Here is a 14,826-nt window from a genome sequence, read left to right as displayed (position 1 = left end):
ATAATTGCATGTAATAAATAACGCTAAATATACACTTAGTCATTGTTTTTTTTATTTTTTTTTTTTTTTTTTTTTATAACCATTTCCTTTTCTACCCACTGTGATATGAGACGCTATATTGTGCCCGACCCAGCACAGACTACACAGAGGCACTTGTAAAACACACAAAAGACTTCTTTTCTTCAGCTGGAGGGCTTGTCTTCCCCATAATCCCTACAGCCACAACACAGTCCCACAATCACTCACAGTAAATCACACAATACAATTTCTTCTGGCACCACCACTCCTCCCGTCAACCTTCATCCTCCTCCGTCCGACTGTGGCTGCTGAGTGGTGGTTGCTGGCCCCTTTTATAGCCCACATCGGAAGTGCTCCAGGTGCTTGATCACCCATTTCCAATTTCACTTCCGGGCAGGGCTGCAGAGTCGTCCATGCAGGCTCGGGGACCCATGCAGCACCCCCTAGTGGCCACCTCTGATCCCAACAGGACTGTGGAGAACTCCATCTCCACTTAAAATGAGGTGTGAGTGGTATAACAATAAAAATGACACAGGTAGAGATCAGTACCAAATTGTGAATTTGACTATATTGTTTCTACCAGTAAAGAACTTTGTGAATGTGAAGAAAAAAAGGAGTTTGACGTCTGTAAAATTAGGCTACCACAAAGTGATGAAAATATGTTCTGTCTTGCTCCTATACTATAGTAAGTCATGCTTTAAAACTTATAACACAGTAATTATAATGTTTTACTGATGCATTTGTGTAATTGTATTCATATATTTCACATGTTTATTGCATTATTACATCTTCAAAAGTATACAATTGTTCTGGAAGATAATTGTGCAAAATTCACTTTTTTTTTTTTTTTATCGATGAAAATAAGTTGAGAATTGAGGCAGCAGGTGTTAGTACTAATTGACAACAGAAAAACAGGTCAATACATAACAATAAAGTAGCATGAGCAGGGCTTGTAGACATTTTTGTCCCTTGTAGGACACTAATACAGCTTGTGAACTTTATCTATCCTTTTATGTTAAGGACTGTAATATTGTTTTGTTTTTTTTTTTGATTTTGCAAAATCAGTAATTTTGCTTCATTTTTTGGTCATATGCAGACTTTTTAAAATTTATTATTGTTTCTGTCATCATAGATGTTTCTTCTTCAGTTTTCTAGCTCATTGAGATGATTTGAGCTTTCTTTGCAAAAGTCCACGTTGGTTCTTAATACTGATCATTTGCTACTTCTACAAAGAAAAATGATAGTGGAAAAGGACATTCTGTCATTGTGCTGCACGGTTTGATCTTGTAAGGGTTTTTTGCCCTACATACAGTATTCAGTTTTCCTGATGTAAGTAACTTTGTATTTCTGCCTTAAAATAGAGAGCAGCTCTACACAGTACTTTTGCAAAATGTTATTTGTTTAGACCATCTTCAAATCTGTGCGCTGTTTGCTGAAACAGAAGAACAGTGGCAAGTTTGTAAGCTGATTAGAGAATCATCTCAAACAGTGACAGACATGGACACTTTGTTAGTATTGTAAATGATCTTATTTTTCTTCCACTTTTATAATTTGTACTTTTATCAAAGCATATTTTCCTCTCAAAACCTACTTGAGCCTGAGAACTGGACCCATTGAGTTTCTGCATGATCAAGTACATGTATAAATATGCAGTTAGGAACAGCATTTGCAACACTGTCAAAACTAATACAAGTCATTAGAAAGAAAAGCTCAATGGAAGACAGATTTGCTTTGAATGTGCTTACATTTTGTCCGGTTGTGTGCACCAAGAGAATGCGTTAAACTAAATGCTTATTTAGCTGTTCATGCATGTCAGACCAATAGCACATTTAACCAAGAATATGAGTGAAATAGTCTTTAAGAGCAGACACCAGACCAGAATGTTTTGCTTGGGGGGCTAAATGGAAGATTGCAGGAGAGCTAACAGAGAACCCTGTAATTTAAATTATCATCACTCCATAGTAAAGTTGGGATACTTAAAACATTTTTACACTTGACAATAATCGGCATACTCTGTATTCTGCATAGCTTGGCAATAATTGTACATGTATGATGTTGCATAAAAATAACTTGTAACATTCACATCTAACAGAATATGCAATGACAAGGGATTAAAGAAATCTATGTATAACTATAAATAATATATCTATGTCAGTGCTGAAATAAATAATGTAGTAATATGTCTTTTTTCACATACTTTTTAAAATGCTACTTTTTTTTTTTTAAAAAAAATATTTTTTTACTGTTCTAATTATGTTCTTGCGTAGTACCTTCTTTTCAAAACCAAAACCACATCTTTGGAAATGATTAAACTATTGGGAATTGTACAATTTTCTTATCATCCTGTAGGTAATATATTATAGAGCACACAGTTTACGTATAATTTGTCTGTTTCCTCTATTCTGCTGTTTTATTTTCAGAGTTACTTTTAACCCAATAAGCTATTGTAGAGAGTAGAATGTTTTTATCAATGTTCCAAACCGTATATTGCCACCTGAACAGTTCATCATTAATGATTAACTACATGTCTATGATGCTAACGATGGGAAACAAATGTGCCCTCAGTGCATTCAACAGGGCTGGGTTTTGATAGTGGAAAAGTTGTTTGTGTATTGGTTTTGTGAAAGCATTAAGAATATGAGAATAATTCCGCATGAGTTTTAGAAAGAGAGTGCAAAGTTTTATCTGTAGAAGTATAATGGTATTAAAAACAACAGTTGTATTTACAGTTTTATTAAGATATATTCCAACAATTATTTGCATTGTGAAATTGTACCATGAGCAAATGTAGACTAATAAACTTGTACATGGAAAGGCAATACAATTATTACATTAATAGTGATTTTCATTTATATTTCTAAAATTTTAGATGAAATAATATGTAGAAAAGAAAGATTTTAAAAACTGACCTGAAGAAGAGAAATGATGGTATCAACCCAACTGTCCCTCTGCATGTTTAGAATGGTGTGAAAGTCTGCGGCTCTTTTCTAGTAGCTTACCAAAGCATTTGAAGTCCGTGGCCAACAAATTTACCAAGCTTCATTGCCCACAACAAAAATGACAGTGGACTAAAAAGGTGATGAATGACATAGATAAGGGAGGTGCTGACCAATGCTACCCACTGTATCTGTGGTTTCATTTAGGGCAATTTTTTTGTACCATTGTCTCAGAATTAATTGCCTTGATATTATTAAATTTCCAAACACAAGTTTTTGTCCTGTATAGGAAATGGAAATTTGGTAATATCATTTAAATGCCAATAGCTATAGTATTTTGGATGGAAAATTGTTTCTAAGTTATCAAAATAAATTATATAAATTATTTTATAGCAGCATCTACCCTTTTTTTCCCCATAACTATTATCTCCTTAATAGTAACTATCAATAGGAGTTGTTTAATTTATGCTATACTAGAAAGCTGCAGTAGCAGGCTTATATGATCAGAAGTGGTACATATAGTGATAGTCAAATCTTCATGATGGGAAATGTGAGGAAGTGAAGTTCTGCCCACTATACTTTGCCGCAACAGTTATCTGAATGAGAAAGTTACAAGTTACCATAGCTCTTTATTAGAGTTTTCTATTATAGTAGTTTTTTGGAATATCTGGTTTATATTGTTTTTAATCTTGTAGGAAATGTAGTTTTTTTCTATGTGCAGTTTAAATATGAGCCTTGCATTTTAATTAAAAAACTTTTGTTTTTTTCTAACTTTTTTTTTTTTTTTAACATTAATTTATGCTTTGTGTAAATGTAACCTACATCATTCAGGAAGATTTGCTTTCAAGTTCCTAGTTTAATATACTTACATAAAGTCTGCATTTTAGTAGGTTATAGAAAATTATAGCACACTACACAGCTGTCTTGTGTAACCTTCAAGTCCTGACCTTCATGTTTCAAGTCAAGTCTCAAAGTTTATGGTGAATATATTCAAGCAAATCAGGTTGCTGGATTTAATAAAGCAAGATCTAGTGTAAGAATAGACTTTCGCTGGGAAGAAAATTCCTAATAAGATGTGACAGCAACTGTTATATAAAATAATAGATTTACTTTGAAGTAATTTGCATGTGTATTATTGGCTTTCCATTGTTTCCTCATTTATGCAGTGTGTCTAATACACACAGTATCTAAACAGGCTGTGGGTTCCACCACTAAAGTGGTATATTCATTAGATCAGTGATGCTTTAATCACAGTATTTATGGTCAGCTCTCTAGCAAGCATAACTATATTTATGCATCTTGAAATAATTTTTTTTTTAATATTGTTGCTGCATCTGTGATTTGTTTTTTTTTTGACCTGCAGATCTTGGAGTTGACCATTCTATTCTTTGTAGTGTGCTATAACCTCACACTTCATAAGTCATTTATCTTAAGTCTGAGTCAAGTCACAAGTCATTAACACTAGAATTACCAGAGCCTACGAAAAAACTTGTTGATCCGTCCCACCTTAAAACGCTTCGCACCTCTCTGTCAGCGTCTTTTGTCCTTTAAATGTGTTGATAAGCAGCAAACAGCCTACTATCACCCCCCGTACAGTTGTCTTAGCTCAAGTTTGTTTACCTGCGTGTCAGTTGCTTAGAGTTGTATAGAGTGATAAGTCAAACAAAATGATACCTTTTATTAATACTATATTGTTATTTGGAACACTTGCATTTCATGTGTGTTCGGTGTCTACAACATTCTATGTAAACACATTGTTAAAACAGAAACATTTTTCATGTTTTGGTAATAATTGACAAAATGTAGACATGAAGTGTATAAAGTGTGAAACCTGAATTCCAAATATCTTAATTGCTGAAGGCTTTAATACCATTTTTAAAATTTTTCCAATCTGTTTAAAGGCACAGTTAACAAATTGCATGTAAACTTGTAATCCACTGGAACTGTGATATAGTCAACAAAAAGTTTAATAATCTGACTGTGAACATTGTTGGAAAAAATTACTTTTGTCCTGTGCAAAGTAGATGTCTTAAACAATATGCCAAGTTTATAGTTTGTTGGTATAATATCAGTGGAGGTGTTACTTAGTGAGTCTATGAATTTTTTCGTTCTTCCTGAAAAGCCTCCCAAATGCACACAGGCAAGCAACTGCCCACTGAACTGCAAATATGTCAATTAGCAATGCTGAACCTGCACTCACCCATCCCCCATTCAGACAACATAATGCCCTTCCTGACACAGTGACCCTCCTCATCACAGCCAGACTTCTGTCATTTACAGCTCAAGTTTACATGGAAGATTTTACATAGCAAAGAGTTGTAAGGAATTGTATAGGTAATGAAATATTGTTATTTGAAATACAGTTCAAACATTTGATAATGTATTCCATATCTGCAACTATCTGTGTAAATGACTTACTGAGACACAGACTATTACTCATATGAAATTTATTTATCATATTAAATCTAACTGCTTGAATTTGAATCACATTTGTTTGAAAACGATATTTAATAAAATAATAACAATGCATTTTATTTATATAGCAACTTTCCCATTTGGACATTCTGAACTCTTTTACAGCAATGTCATTTGAACAATTTCTTTTTAATTCATTTTTTATTCTTGAATAAAATTGTACTTACTTCGTTATACCTTGGGTGAAAGTGTTTATATTCCAGGTGTTATGCTGGCTGAATGGAGGATGGGCAAGTGCAGGTTCAGCATTGCTAATTGACACATTTGCAAAACAAAGGCGGTTATCTGCTGCGCTGATAAGGACATACGATTTTTCTTGCGTGTGTTGGGGAACAACATTTTTGATGGGAATTTTAGTGTTAAAAAAAATCTTGGTGTGTGTAAACTTCTAACTTTAACTGTACGCATTGTACATAATTTCTTTATGTTTCTATCACATTCACTAGAACATACCTTTGGGCATTTATGTGTAAAGTTGTAAAGCTATATGCCTCTATACCTCAATCTAATCTCACAGTTCGTTTTGTAATTTATTTATCTAACAGTCTGATAGCATTCTATTGTCACATGAGGAATATAGCAGAGTATTAAGAATATTACATTACCAAGTTAGTTTACAGGGGATAAAACAAAATCTTTTATTATCTGTGTAGGTATGCTAAACCTAAATTCTGTTCAAATTAACACTAGAATTACCAGAGTCTATGAAAAAACTCGTAGATCTGGCCCACCTTAAAACCGTTCTCACCTCTCCACCACTGTCGTCTTCTAAATGTGCCGATTAAGATGAGCAGCGAGCAGCCAGCTATTCCATCCCCCACCGTCGCAGAATGCTCACTAAGTTTTCCCAGCTCATGCCTTGTTTGATTATCTGGGAGTGACAAAACTGCTGGAGTTTTAGCGTTGAAATAATAGATGCATTTCATGTGTGTTCTGTTTCTACAGTAATCTGTGTAAACACATTGTTAAAACAGAAACTTTTTCATATTTTAATAATAAATGTTACAAAATATAGGCATAAACTATAGAATGTGTGAAACCTGATTTCCAAAGATCAAATAAACATTTTCACAAAAGGTTCAAGAACAATACAACAGCTTCCATGGTGTAGCACGCTAAGATTTTTTTCTCAGAACGCAGCAGGCTTGTTGTGCCTCAGAGACCCGAGTTCCCCGCTGCATGTGTTCCAAATAACGATTTATTATTTCCACTCTAAAACTCCAGCAGTTCACTCACTCCCAGATAATCAAACAAGGCATGAGCTGGGAGAACTTCGTGAGCGTTCTGCAACGGTGGGGGATGGAATAGCCGGCTGCTTGCTGCTTGTCTTAATCAGCACATTTAGAAGACAAAAGACGGTGGCGGAGAGGTGAAAACGGTTTTAAGGTGGGCCGGATCTACAAGTTTTTTCGTAGACTCTAGTAATTCTAGTGTTAAGCAAAATGCTTAGATGAATTTAACATTAACATTCTAAGATTGTCTCTTACAATGATTGATACACACAGCATTTATGCCGAAGGGCATGCCCTGGACTGACGTTTTACAAATTCTTTTACATTTTTTTTTCTCATTTCTATCCTTGTGTTTTTTTTTTTTAAAAATACTGTGAAGTCTCTCAAGTGCCCATGCTGACATCACGGTCAATGTAAAATAAAAATATTCCTCTATCTTGTTTCTTGATAATGTTGCAAAGATAACAGTTCTTAAATGTAATAGAAAAGCCATTTTGACACATTTTCAAACTCATGGAGGTTAGTTGAAAGACAACATGAGGGATTCTCATCTTAGGCTGAAATAGTCATTATTTTTTAATTGACGGTGATACCATGCTGTGAAAATGTTATGCTTTTTAGTAATAACTTAAAATTTTGAAATATAGGAAGTCAAGTCAAGTTGGGGAGCATGCACTGGTACATTGCGTTGCCGCACTCACTACACGTCGAAACAGCTCAGGATCCTGGTTGGCAACCCCCCAGGCAGACAAGCAGTCCAGTCCTACCCTCCGGAAATGACACTCTATATGCCGCAGCCAGGTGTTACGTGGGTATCCCTTGGCCTGGTCCAGCCACTTGGGTCCCCAACAATGAGGATCTTATGAGCTGGATCACCCTCGGGGGAAACGCGCCACATGGCCATAGTGCTATAACTGATGGTCCCTCACAATGCAGGTAATGTGCCTCATTCGGGACTCCATGAGCAACCGCTCATTCGACACAAAGCCAAGCCAACGGTACCCAAGGATTTTCCGGAGAGACACAGTACCAAAGGAGTCCAGTGTTTGTCTCGGTTCACTGGATAGCGTCCATGTCTCACAACTATATAGTAAGAAACGGAAGCACCAGGGGCCTCATGTATAAACGCTGCGTATGCACAGAAATGTTGTGTAAGAACGTTTCCATGTTCAAATCGTGATGTATAAAACTTTAAATTGGTGTAAAGCCACGCACATTTCCACGGTACCTCATAGCCTGTCGTACGTAAGTTCTGCGCTCGGTTTTGAAGACTGGCAGCACCCAGCATCAAAGCAATGCTACTGTTCCTGTGTGATTTATATTTCTGTTTTAGATCAACATCCCTGACGCGGCTGCATCTAAACCGCATATTGTTTTTTAGTTTAATGCATCTGATCGTAATTAACCTGTAACAATATAATGGTCCATGAAATGGTCAAACTATTCCAAATACCATAGCTGCTTTAGCGTTGTTACTCTCACTGCACCATCTTCTTTTTCTTCTTTCAGCTGCTCCCGTTAAGGGTTGCCACAGCGGATCATCTTTTTTCATATTATTCTCACTGCACCACTCGGAGTATTTATATCACTGTATCTGAGTGTGAATCACAGCAGCAGCTGATCAGAAAGAGAATTATCGGTGTATCTGTATCTTATATTATTGGTATACAGCATCAAGCACACACTGCCTCAGCCACGGCAAAACGTTTCAAAGCCTTTTCTGTATGGACCTTGCGGTTCAGAAACAGTTTCATCCCAAGAACTATAAACGCACTTAATCAATTGCTCCTTGTAGAACTGTTTGTACTGATAAGTACAATTACCCCACAGTAAACTTTCACTACAGTTATAATATTGCACAACCTGCGCCACTTTATAAAGTGCGTATTTACATATGATGACGATATAATTTTTAAGATGAAATGCTGCAAAATATGTTGATTATATTATACAGATAAAATTTTAACTTCATTTAAATAATCTGTATTGTTAATAATTTAAACATGTGAGGACACGGTACCACAGCGCTAGCAAGTTCACGTACTGTTTCTGCCTTGTGCTGTATATTTACTGTGGCTGGCGCGACACTGGAAGGATAGAAGGATAGAATAATTAAACACGTACTATGAAGATATTTCATTGTTCCTTAAAAGTTTTGAAGAATCGCCGTTGTAAGCTTACAGATGGCTTAACGTCTGTTACAGAGCTGATTGTGTGGCGATTGGGTATTTGGGGAAAGAAAAGTAAGGACAGGAATTGGAGGTTAGTACGTTTGAAAGAGACAGTAGTGCTACAATAAATTATTTCATCGAAGGTCGCACATGGCACAGCAGCATCTTGTATGAGACATGAACAATCACTGTGCCATCATGTTCCCATGTTTAATAACATGGTTTCATTCCAGTCCTCATGAAAATGATATCACGTATACATCTCAGTATTTTAATTATTCAGAGCTGTAATATCACGAATGTAATGGATTCTGTGTCCTGTCGGAGAAAGAACGGAATCATGTAGTGATTCACACACATAGAACATCAAATACAAAACAAAGCATTTAACATGCTACTTTAGTTACGATGAGATTTGACAAACTAGTAAATTAAATGATTTTAAGATAAAGTTTATGATGTTCCACTTTAATGACAAAATAAACTACGTGATTAAAGTGGAAATTTCGAGATTAAAGTTGACATTTCATGCTTTTTTTCCCCATTGTGTGCCTATTTTTTTTTTTTTTTGTCTGTACCATGATAAGCTTTCATATGACACTCAGATGGTGGGCTACAGCTCGCCTTTTCACAGCAACTTTGATATGTGACTTCTTTTTTATTTTGGCACTGTGCGACTTTTTGAACTTGAGCTATCAAGTTTCTCCGACATGCTATGTCGCTCGATCAACTTCCTTTTGTTGATTATACCACTGTTTAAACCAACAAATAGTATGTTTTTCCTTTGCCTCCACTTGGTATTCGCTGAAATTCTTATATTTTCCCCCCGTGCTTTTCCCATTTTCTTTTCACAGAACGCTGAGCTTAAGGGCTATTTATGTTGATTTGCATATTCAAAGAGGCGTAATTCTGGGAGGAATTGGGGAGGGACATCAGGCGCATACGCGTGCGTTACTTTTCACATTGACCGGGATTTATGTATCGGAAGAATGTGGAAGTTGGAGTACACACAGATTCCTACATCAGGATTTATTTTTTTCGTAAGCACATTTTGGTTTTTGTGCTTACGTCATGTTATAGTGCAAATACTACGCACGCCGTTATGCATGAGGCCCCAGGACTCTAAACGCTTGGACCTTCATTCTTTTGCATAGATATCGGGAGCGCCACACACCCCTTTCCAGTGACCTCATGAACCCCCAAACCCCCAATCCGTCTACTGACTTCACAGGAAGAGTCACCAGAGACATGAATGTCACTGCCAAGGTAAGTAAACCTCTCAACAAGGTCAACACACTCTCCGCAAACAGACACACTGCTGATGGCAGTGCCTAAGAGGTCATTAAAGGCCTGGATCTTGGTTTTTATCCAGGACATTCGCAAGCCCAGACACTCGGACTCCTCACTCAGTCTCTTGAGTGCCCCAATCAGAGCCTCCCTTGACTCTGCGAAGATCACTGCATCATCAGCAAAGTCAAGATCCATGAATCTTTCTTCACCAACAGATGCCCCACGTCTGCTGGACACCACGACCTTGCCCAACACCCAGTCTATACAAGCATTGAACAGAGTAGGAGCAAGAACACACCCCTGACGAACCCCAGAATCAACTGGGAAAAACGCAGAGGTCCTGCCTCCACTCTGCACAGCACTCAAAGTACCAGTGTATAGGCCAGCCATGATATCCAGCAACTTCGAGGGAATCCCACAAACCCTCAGGATGTCCCACAGGGCAGCTCGATCAACTCAGTTCAACACTTTGCAAAAATCGACACAGGCTGCAAAGAAACTCTGCCAATATTCGCGTTTGCGCTCCATGAGAACCCTCAGTGCTGGTAGGTGAGCAAGTGATCACGGATCCTATTGAGGACGACCCTAGCAAGGACCTTACCCGGCACCAAAAATAGTGTTATCCCCCTATAGTTGCTGCAGTCCAGGCGATCACCCTTCCCTTTCCAGATAGGGACTCGAAATATAGGAAACCAACCAACAAATACAAATACATTTTTTTCTGCCATGAAAAAATCAGCCTGCTGGCAACAAGGGATTTAATTTCCCTTTCATATTGAAAATGAGTGATTTTACAGTTGTATAAATGGTGTGCTTTTGTCAGTTTGCCCATCACTACTTTTAAGCTGATGTAGTGTGGTCAGAAAATTCATATTTTCATTTAGCTTAAGAGAATGTGATGTGAGCTATTGATTGTGTGTTCACTGTATTTTTTAATGTTTATTGTAAATTTAAATATTTAAATTATATAATTTAAATATTAGTTTGGTTTTTTTTTATTTTCAGGTTCAAACACTGAAGTTTCATCCATTTGAAGCACAAACTCTTATATCTGGATCTTTTGACAAGTATGTAAAATTATTTTGCTTAAAATGTCTTATGAAACTTTAGATTTGCATGCTATGCCTAATCTTCACACAAATGCACATTGTTTCAGGTCAGCCATTCTGTATGACTGCAGAAATCCTCAAGACAACCACAGAATTTGGAGATTTAGTGGTCAAGTTGAAAGAGTCACCTGGAATCACTTTTCACCATACAATTTTCTGGTACGTTTTCTGTTTTAAAACTTCTGGCAACATATGTGTGTAGGTTTTAGCAACATATTTGTACTTTTTGAGCACACTGCAAATTTATACACAGTCACAAAAATAACTTCCCTTTTGTAAATAAGCTGTTGATAAATAAAACATCATGTGCTTATTTTCTGAAACCTTAACATTCCTTACCAGTACGCCAGTTCTGGAAATGCAAAGAGAAAAGTGTCATTTGTGAATCCTTAAGTCGCAAGATAACACTATAATTGAAAAATGTTCAAATTATGGAGCTTAAAAGGTGATACACATTTCAGTTTCTGTGTGTGTATGTGTAAAATATATATTGTGAGCTGGGGGGCTGAACGCACCCCTAGAGGATACAGACACTCCTGGGAAAACCCAGGACAGACTTACCTTGACATTGCTCTCCTGCTCCGTCGCGCAGTATGCTTCCCGAATGGTACTCCGCATATTTAAAAGCTTGAACAGCACCTGTCGGCTTTGGAATTGTTTGCTTTTCTCTCTCTCTCTCTCTCTGACATTCTCTGCTCCTTGCGGAACTGTCATCTCTGTCTTGTCAATGGACTACGTTTAAACTTTTGGAAAAAGAGACAAATGTTCGTTTGCAGTGTTTGAATAAAGTTCCTGTCTCTACAACCTGTGTTTCTGTGCAAATCTGTGACCCAAGCGTAACAAGTGGTACCAGAAGTGGTTGCACAGATGAACACTGAGGAGTTGTTTCTAATCGCTCAGAATGACCCGCTTCATCACGACTCGGAGGATGATCCGATTCCTGCTCTTCCTGATAATTCTGAGGATGTGCTGACGAAGATGGGTCCTTCTGATGACCCAGAAATATTTCTTTTAGCCTTTGAGCATGAGACAACTTTGCTGGGATGCGACAAATGAAGCGGCAGGTTGTTTTATGTTAAGACTACGAGCTTTTTGGCTAAAGGTTTTCCACTTCATGATTGGAGACTGAACATGGACGGTCCCATCCGTGCGCAAATACAAGATTTGATTCATAAAGTACATTGCTGGTTTGAGGGAGACGAGATTGAACGTGTTGTGGAAAAAGTTGTCATGAATATACTGCTGGCCGGGATACCTGCAGTTCTCCGAGATGAGTTTCTTCGTCATAATGTTGAGTCATTGACGATCTTGGCCAAATGCTTGGAGGGTTCTGACTGCTTGGAGAAAAAGCGGTGGATTTGCTGCTCCTTATGCTGTTTTACAGCCTACGAGAGATCGCCCAGGGAATGCTCGTCGCTTTGAACGGAGGTTAGAGCATCAACGGGCATCAAGACCTGAGAATTGGATGTTATCAGGAAGGCCTTCGGGGGATCCAGTTGTTGATGTAGTGCCCATATCTGTGGAGACAGGGGGAGGTCGTGGAAGTCGCCATGGATATTCTGGCGGTGGGGCTAAGCGAAGATGTTTCCGGTGTGATCAACCCGGCCACTTGGCGAGAGAGTGGTTTGTTGCTCCTGTATTCCTTATTCTTCAGAGAAAAAGGATGGCTTATTGATCTCGGTGAAGTTGGGGGGCCATGAGATCTCGGCATTATTGGACTCAGGAAGTGACCAATGTGTTGTAAGATGGGACTGTCTTAACGACAGATACCTCGGTAACACTGAGACTGTAAAGATATGTTGTGTACATGGAGATGTTAAAGACTATCAGACATTGTTTCTTCCTTTGACTTATAAGGGTTGTCACTTTAAAGTTTGGTCTGCCGTTTCGGACTCCTCCCCTGGCCCTTGCTGTTAGGCAGGAGGAATGCCCTTTTTCCTAGACTAATTACTGAATGTCGGGCACCAGTCATCGAGTCCCCTGTTGAGCTTAGCGGGGGAGAGGAAGAAGAACTGGTGGCGGTCGGGGAAGATCTCGAGCACCAAATAGATATTGAACTGATCTCTCCAGCGAAACCGAGGTAGACACCCCCGATTTCCCAGAGTGGCAGGCTGGCTTATCTACAGCTTCTCAACTTGCAAATGCCACCGAACACAAACCGAGCACTAGTGAGCAGTCAGATTTTGTGTGCTTGCAGCATGCCAATAGCTCATTAGAATATGCATTTAAACAGGCTTGCTCTGCTAGTGACTCTTATTACCAAGATTGTGAATCCGGGGTCTTGAAAAAGACGGCTGCCTTTTCAGAGTGATTTCGGATTATTTAATGGGGAAATTTATTGAACTAGTTGTACCTGAAGTACATAGGGACATTCTTTTGCAGTTAACCCACTCTCAGATTTTGGGAGGCCACCTGGGGACTGATAAGACTAGAGATTGTTTATCAAAATGATTATATTAGCTGAATATGGGAAAAGATGTTGAGCGGTTCTGTACTTCATGTCCTGACTGCCAGATTGTCTCCGCTTAGAAACCTCCTCGAGCTCCCCTTTGTCTAATGCCTATTTTGGAAGTCCCCTTTCAGCAGGTGGGATTAGTTATTGTAGGCCCTCTACCTAAGACTAAAAATGGGTATCAATATATGCTGGTGTTGGTTGACTATGCAACGCGTTATTTGGAAGTGGCTGCTCTGAAAAAAGCCAATTCCTCCACTGTAGCCAAAGCTCTGTGCGAGATTTTTACTTGTTTTGGCATCCCTAAAGAAATTTTTACTGATCAGGGCACACCTTTTACTTCTCGCGTGATGAAACAATTGTGTGACAGCTTTGCTATTAAGAAATTGAGTACCACTGTATACCATCCACAGACGAATGGTTTGACTGAACGATTTAACAAGACTTTAAAACAGATGATCAGGCGAGTCACTCATGATGATCCAACATGCCTTTTGTTATGTTCGTGGTCTGGGAATCGCCGCAGGTGTCCACTGGCTTGAGTCCGTTCGAGTTGTTATTTGGCAGGCGCCTGCGAGGCATCCTGGATGTTGTATGAGAGGAATGGATAGGACTTTGCAAATAGGGCTGCTCCTCTTTCAGAACTTACTAGAGGCAGGAAGAATCGCCCTATTTTATGGACAGAAATTTGTGAACATTCCTTTTGTGATTTGAAAACTTTGTCTTTTTATCCGGTTTTGCGGAATCCCGACTTCTCTAAGGATTTTGTTCTTCAGACAGACACAAGTGCATTTGGTGTAGGCGCTGTCCTGTCCCAGATTTTTGATGGGGAAGAAGACCCCCTTCTCTACCTACTAAATTACATGTATTTGCCGATGACCGGTATTTAAGCCGACCCCCTTCTCCAAGCAAAATTTTCTACATTTCCTTAAAAGTGTCTCTTCAGGTATATTTATCATGTTTATCGGCGAGAATTTGAGACTCCTGGCATTTTTGATGGAAACCAGGAAGTGATTGCAGAGAAGTTTGGTAAAATTAAACCTTTGTGTTGAAACTATATACTCAAATACGGTACATTGGTGGGTGGATTTCCGGAGACTCGTTATAAATTTGATTACCTTAAATACGCAATACAGTGGACCC

At 38.3% G+C, this 14,826-nt stretch overlaps 1 protein-coding gene across 1 annotated transcript in view; it reads left to right on the top strand.

The window, feature by feature from the left end:
- pwp1 (PWP1 homolog, endonuclein) overlaps positions 1-14,826 on the top strand; it is a 65,988-nt gene that overhangs the window by 43,720 nt on the left and 7,442 nt on the right. Inside the window, exons 10-11 of the mRNA XM_039761619.1 lie at positions 11,128-11,189; positions 11,279-11,390. Coding sequence (XP_039617553.1) covers positions 11,128-11,189; positions 11,279-11,390 — 174 coding nt within the window. The remainder of the gene's footprint in view (positions 1-11,127; positions 11,190-11,278; positions 11,391-14,826) is intronic.

Source organism: Polypterus senegalus, chromosome 8, assembly GCF_016835505.1.
Source record: "Polypterus senegalus isolate Bchr_013 chromosome 8, ASM1683550v1, whole genome shotgun sequence".
Taxonomy (NCBI): domain Eukaryota; kingdom Metazoa; phylum Chordata; class Cladistia; order Polypteriformes; family Polypteridae; genus Polypterus; species Polypterus senegalus.
This window is presented reverse-complemented; position numbering and strand designations above follow the sequence as displayed.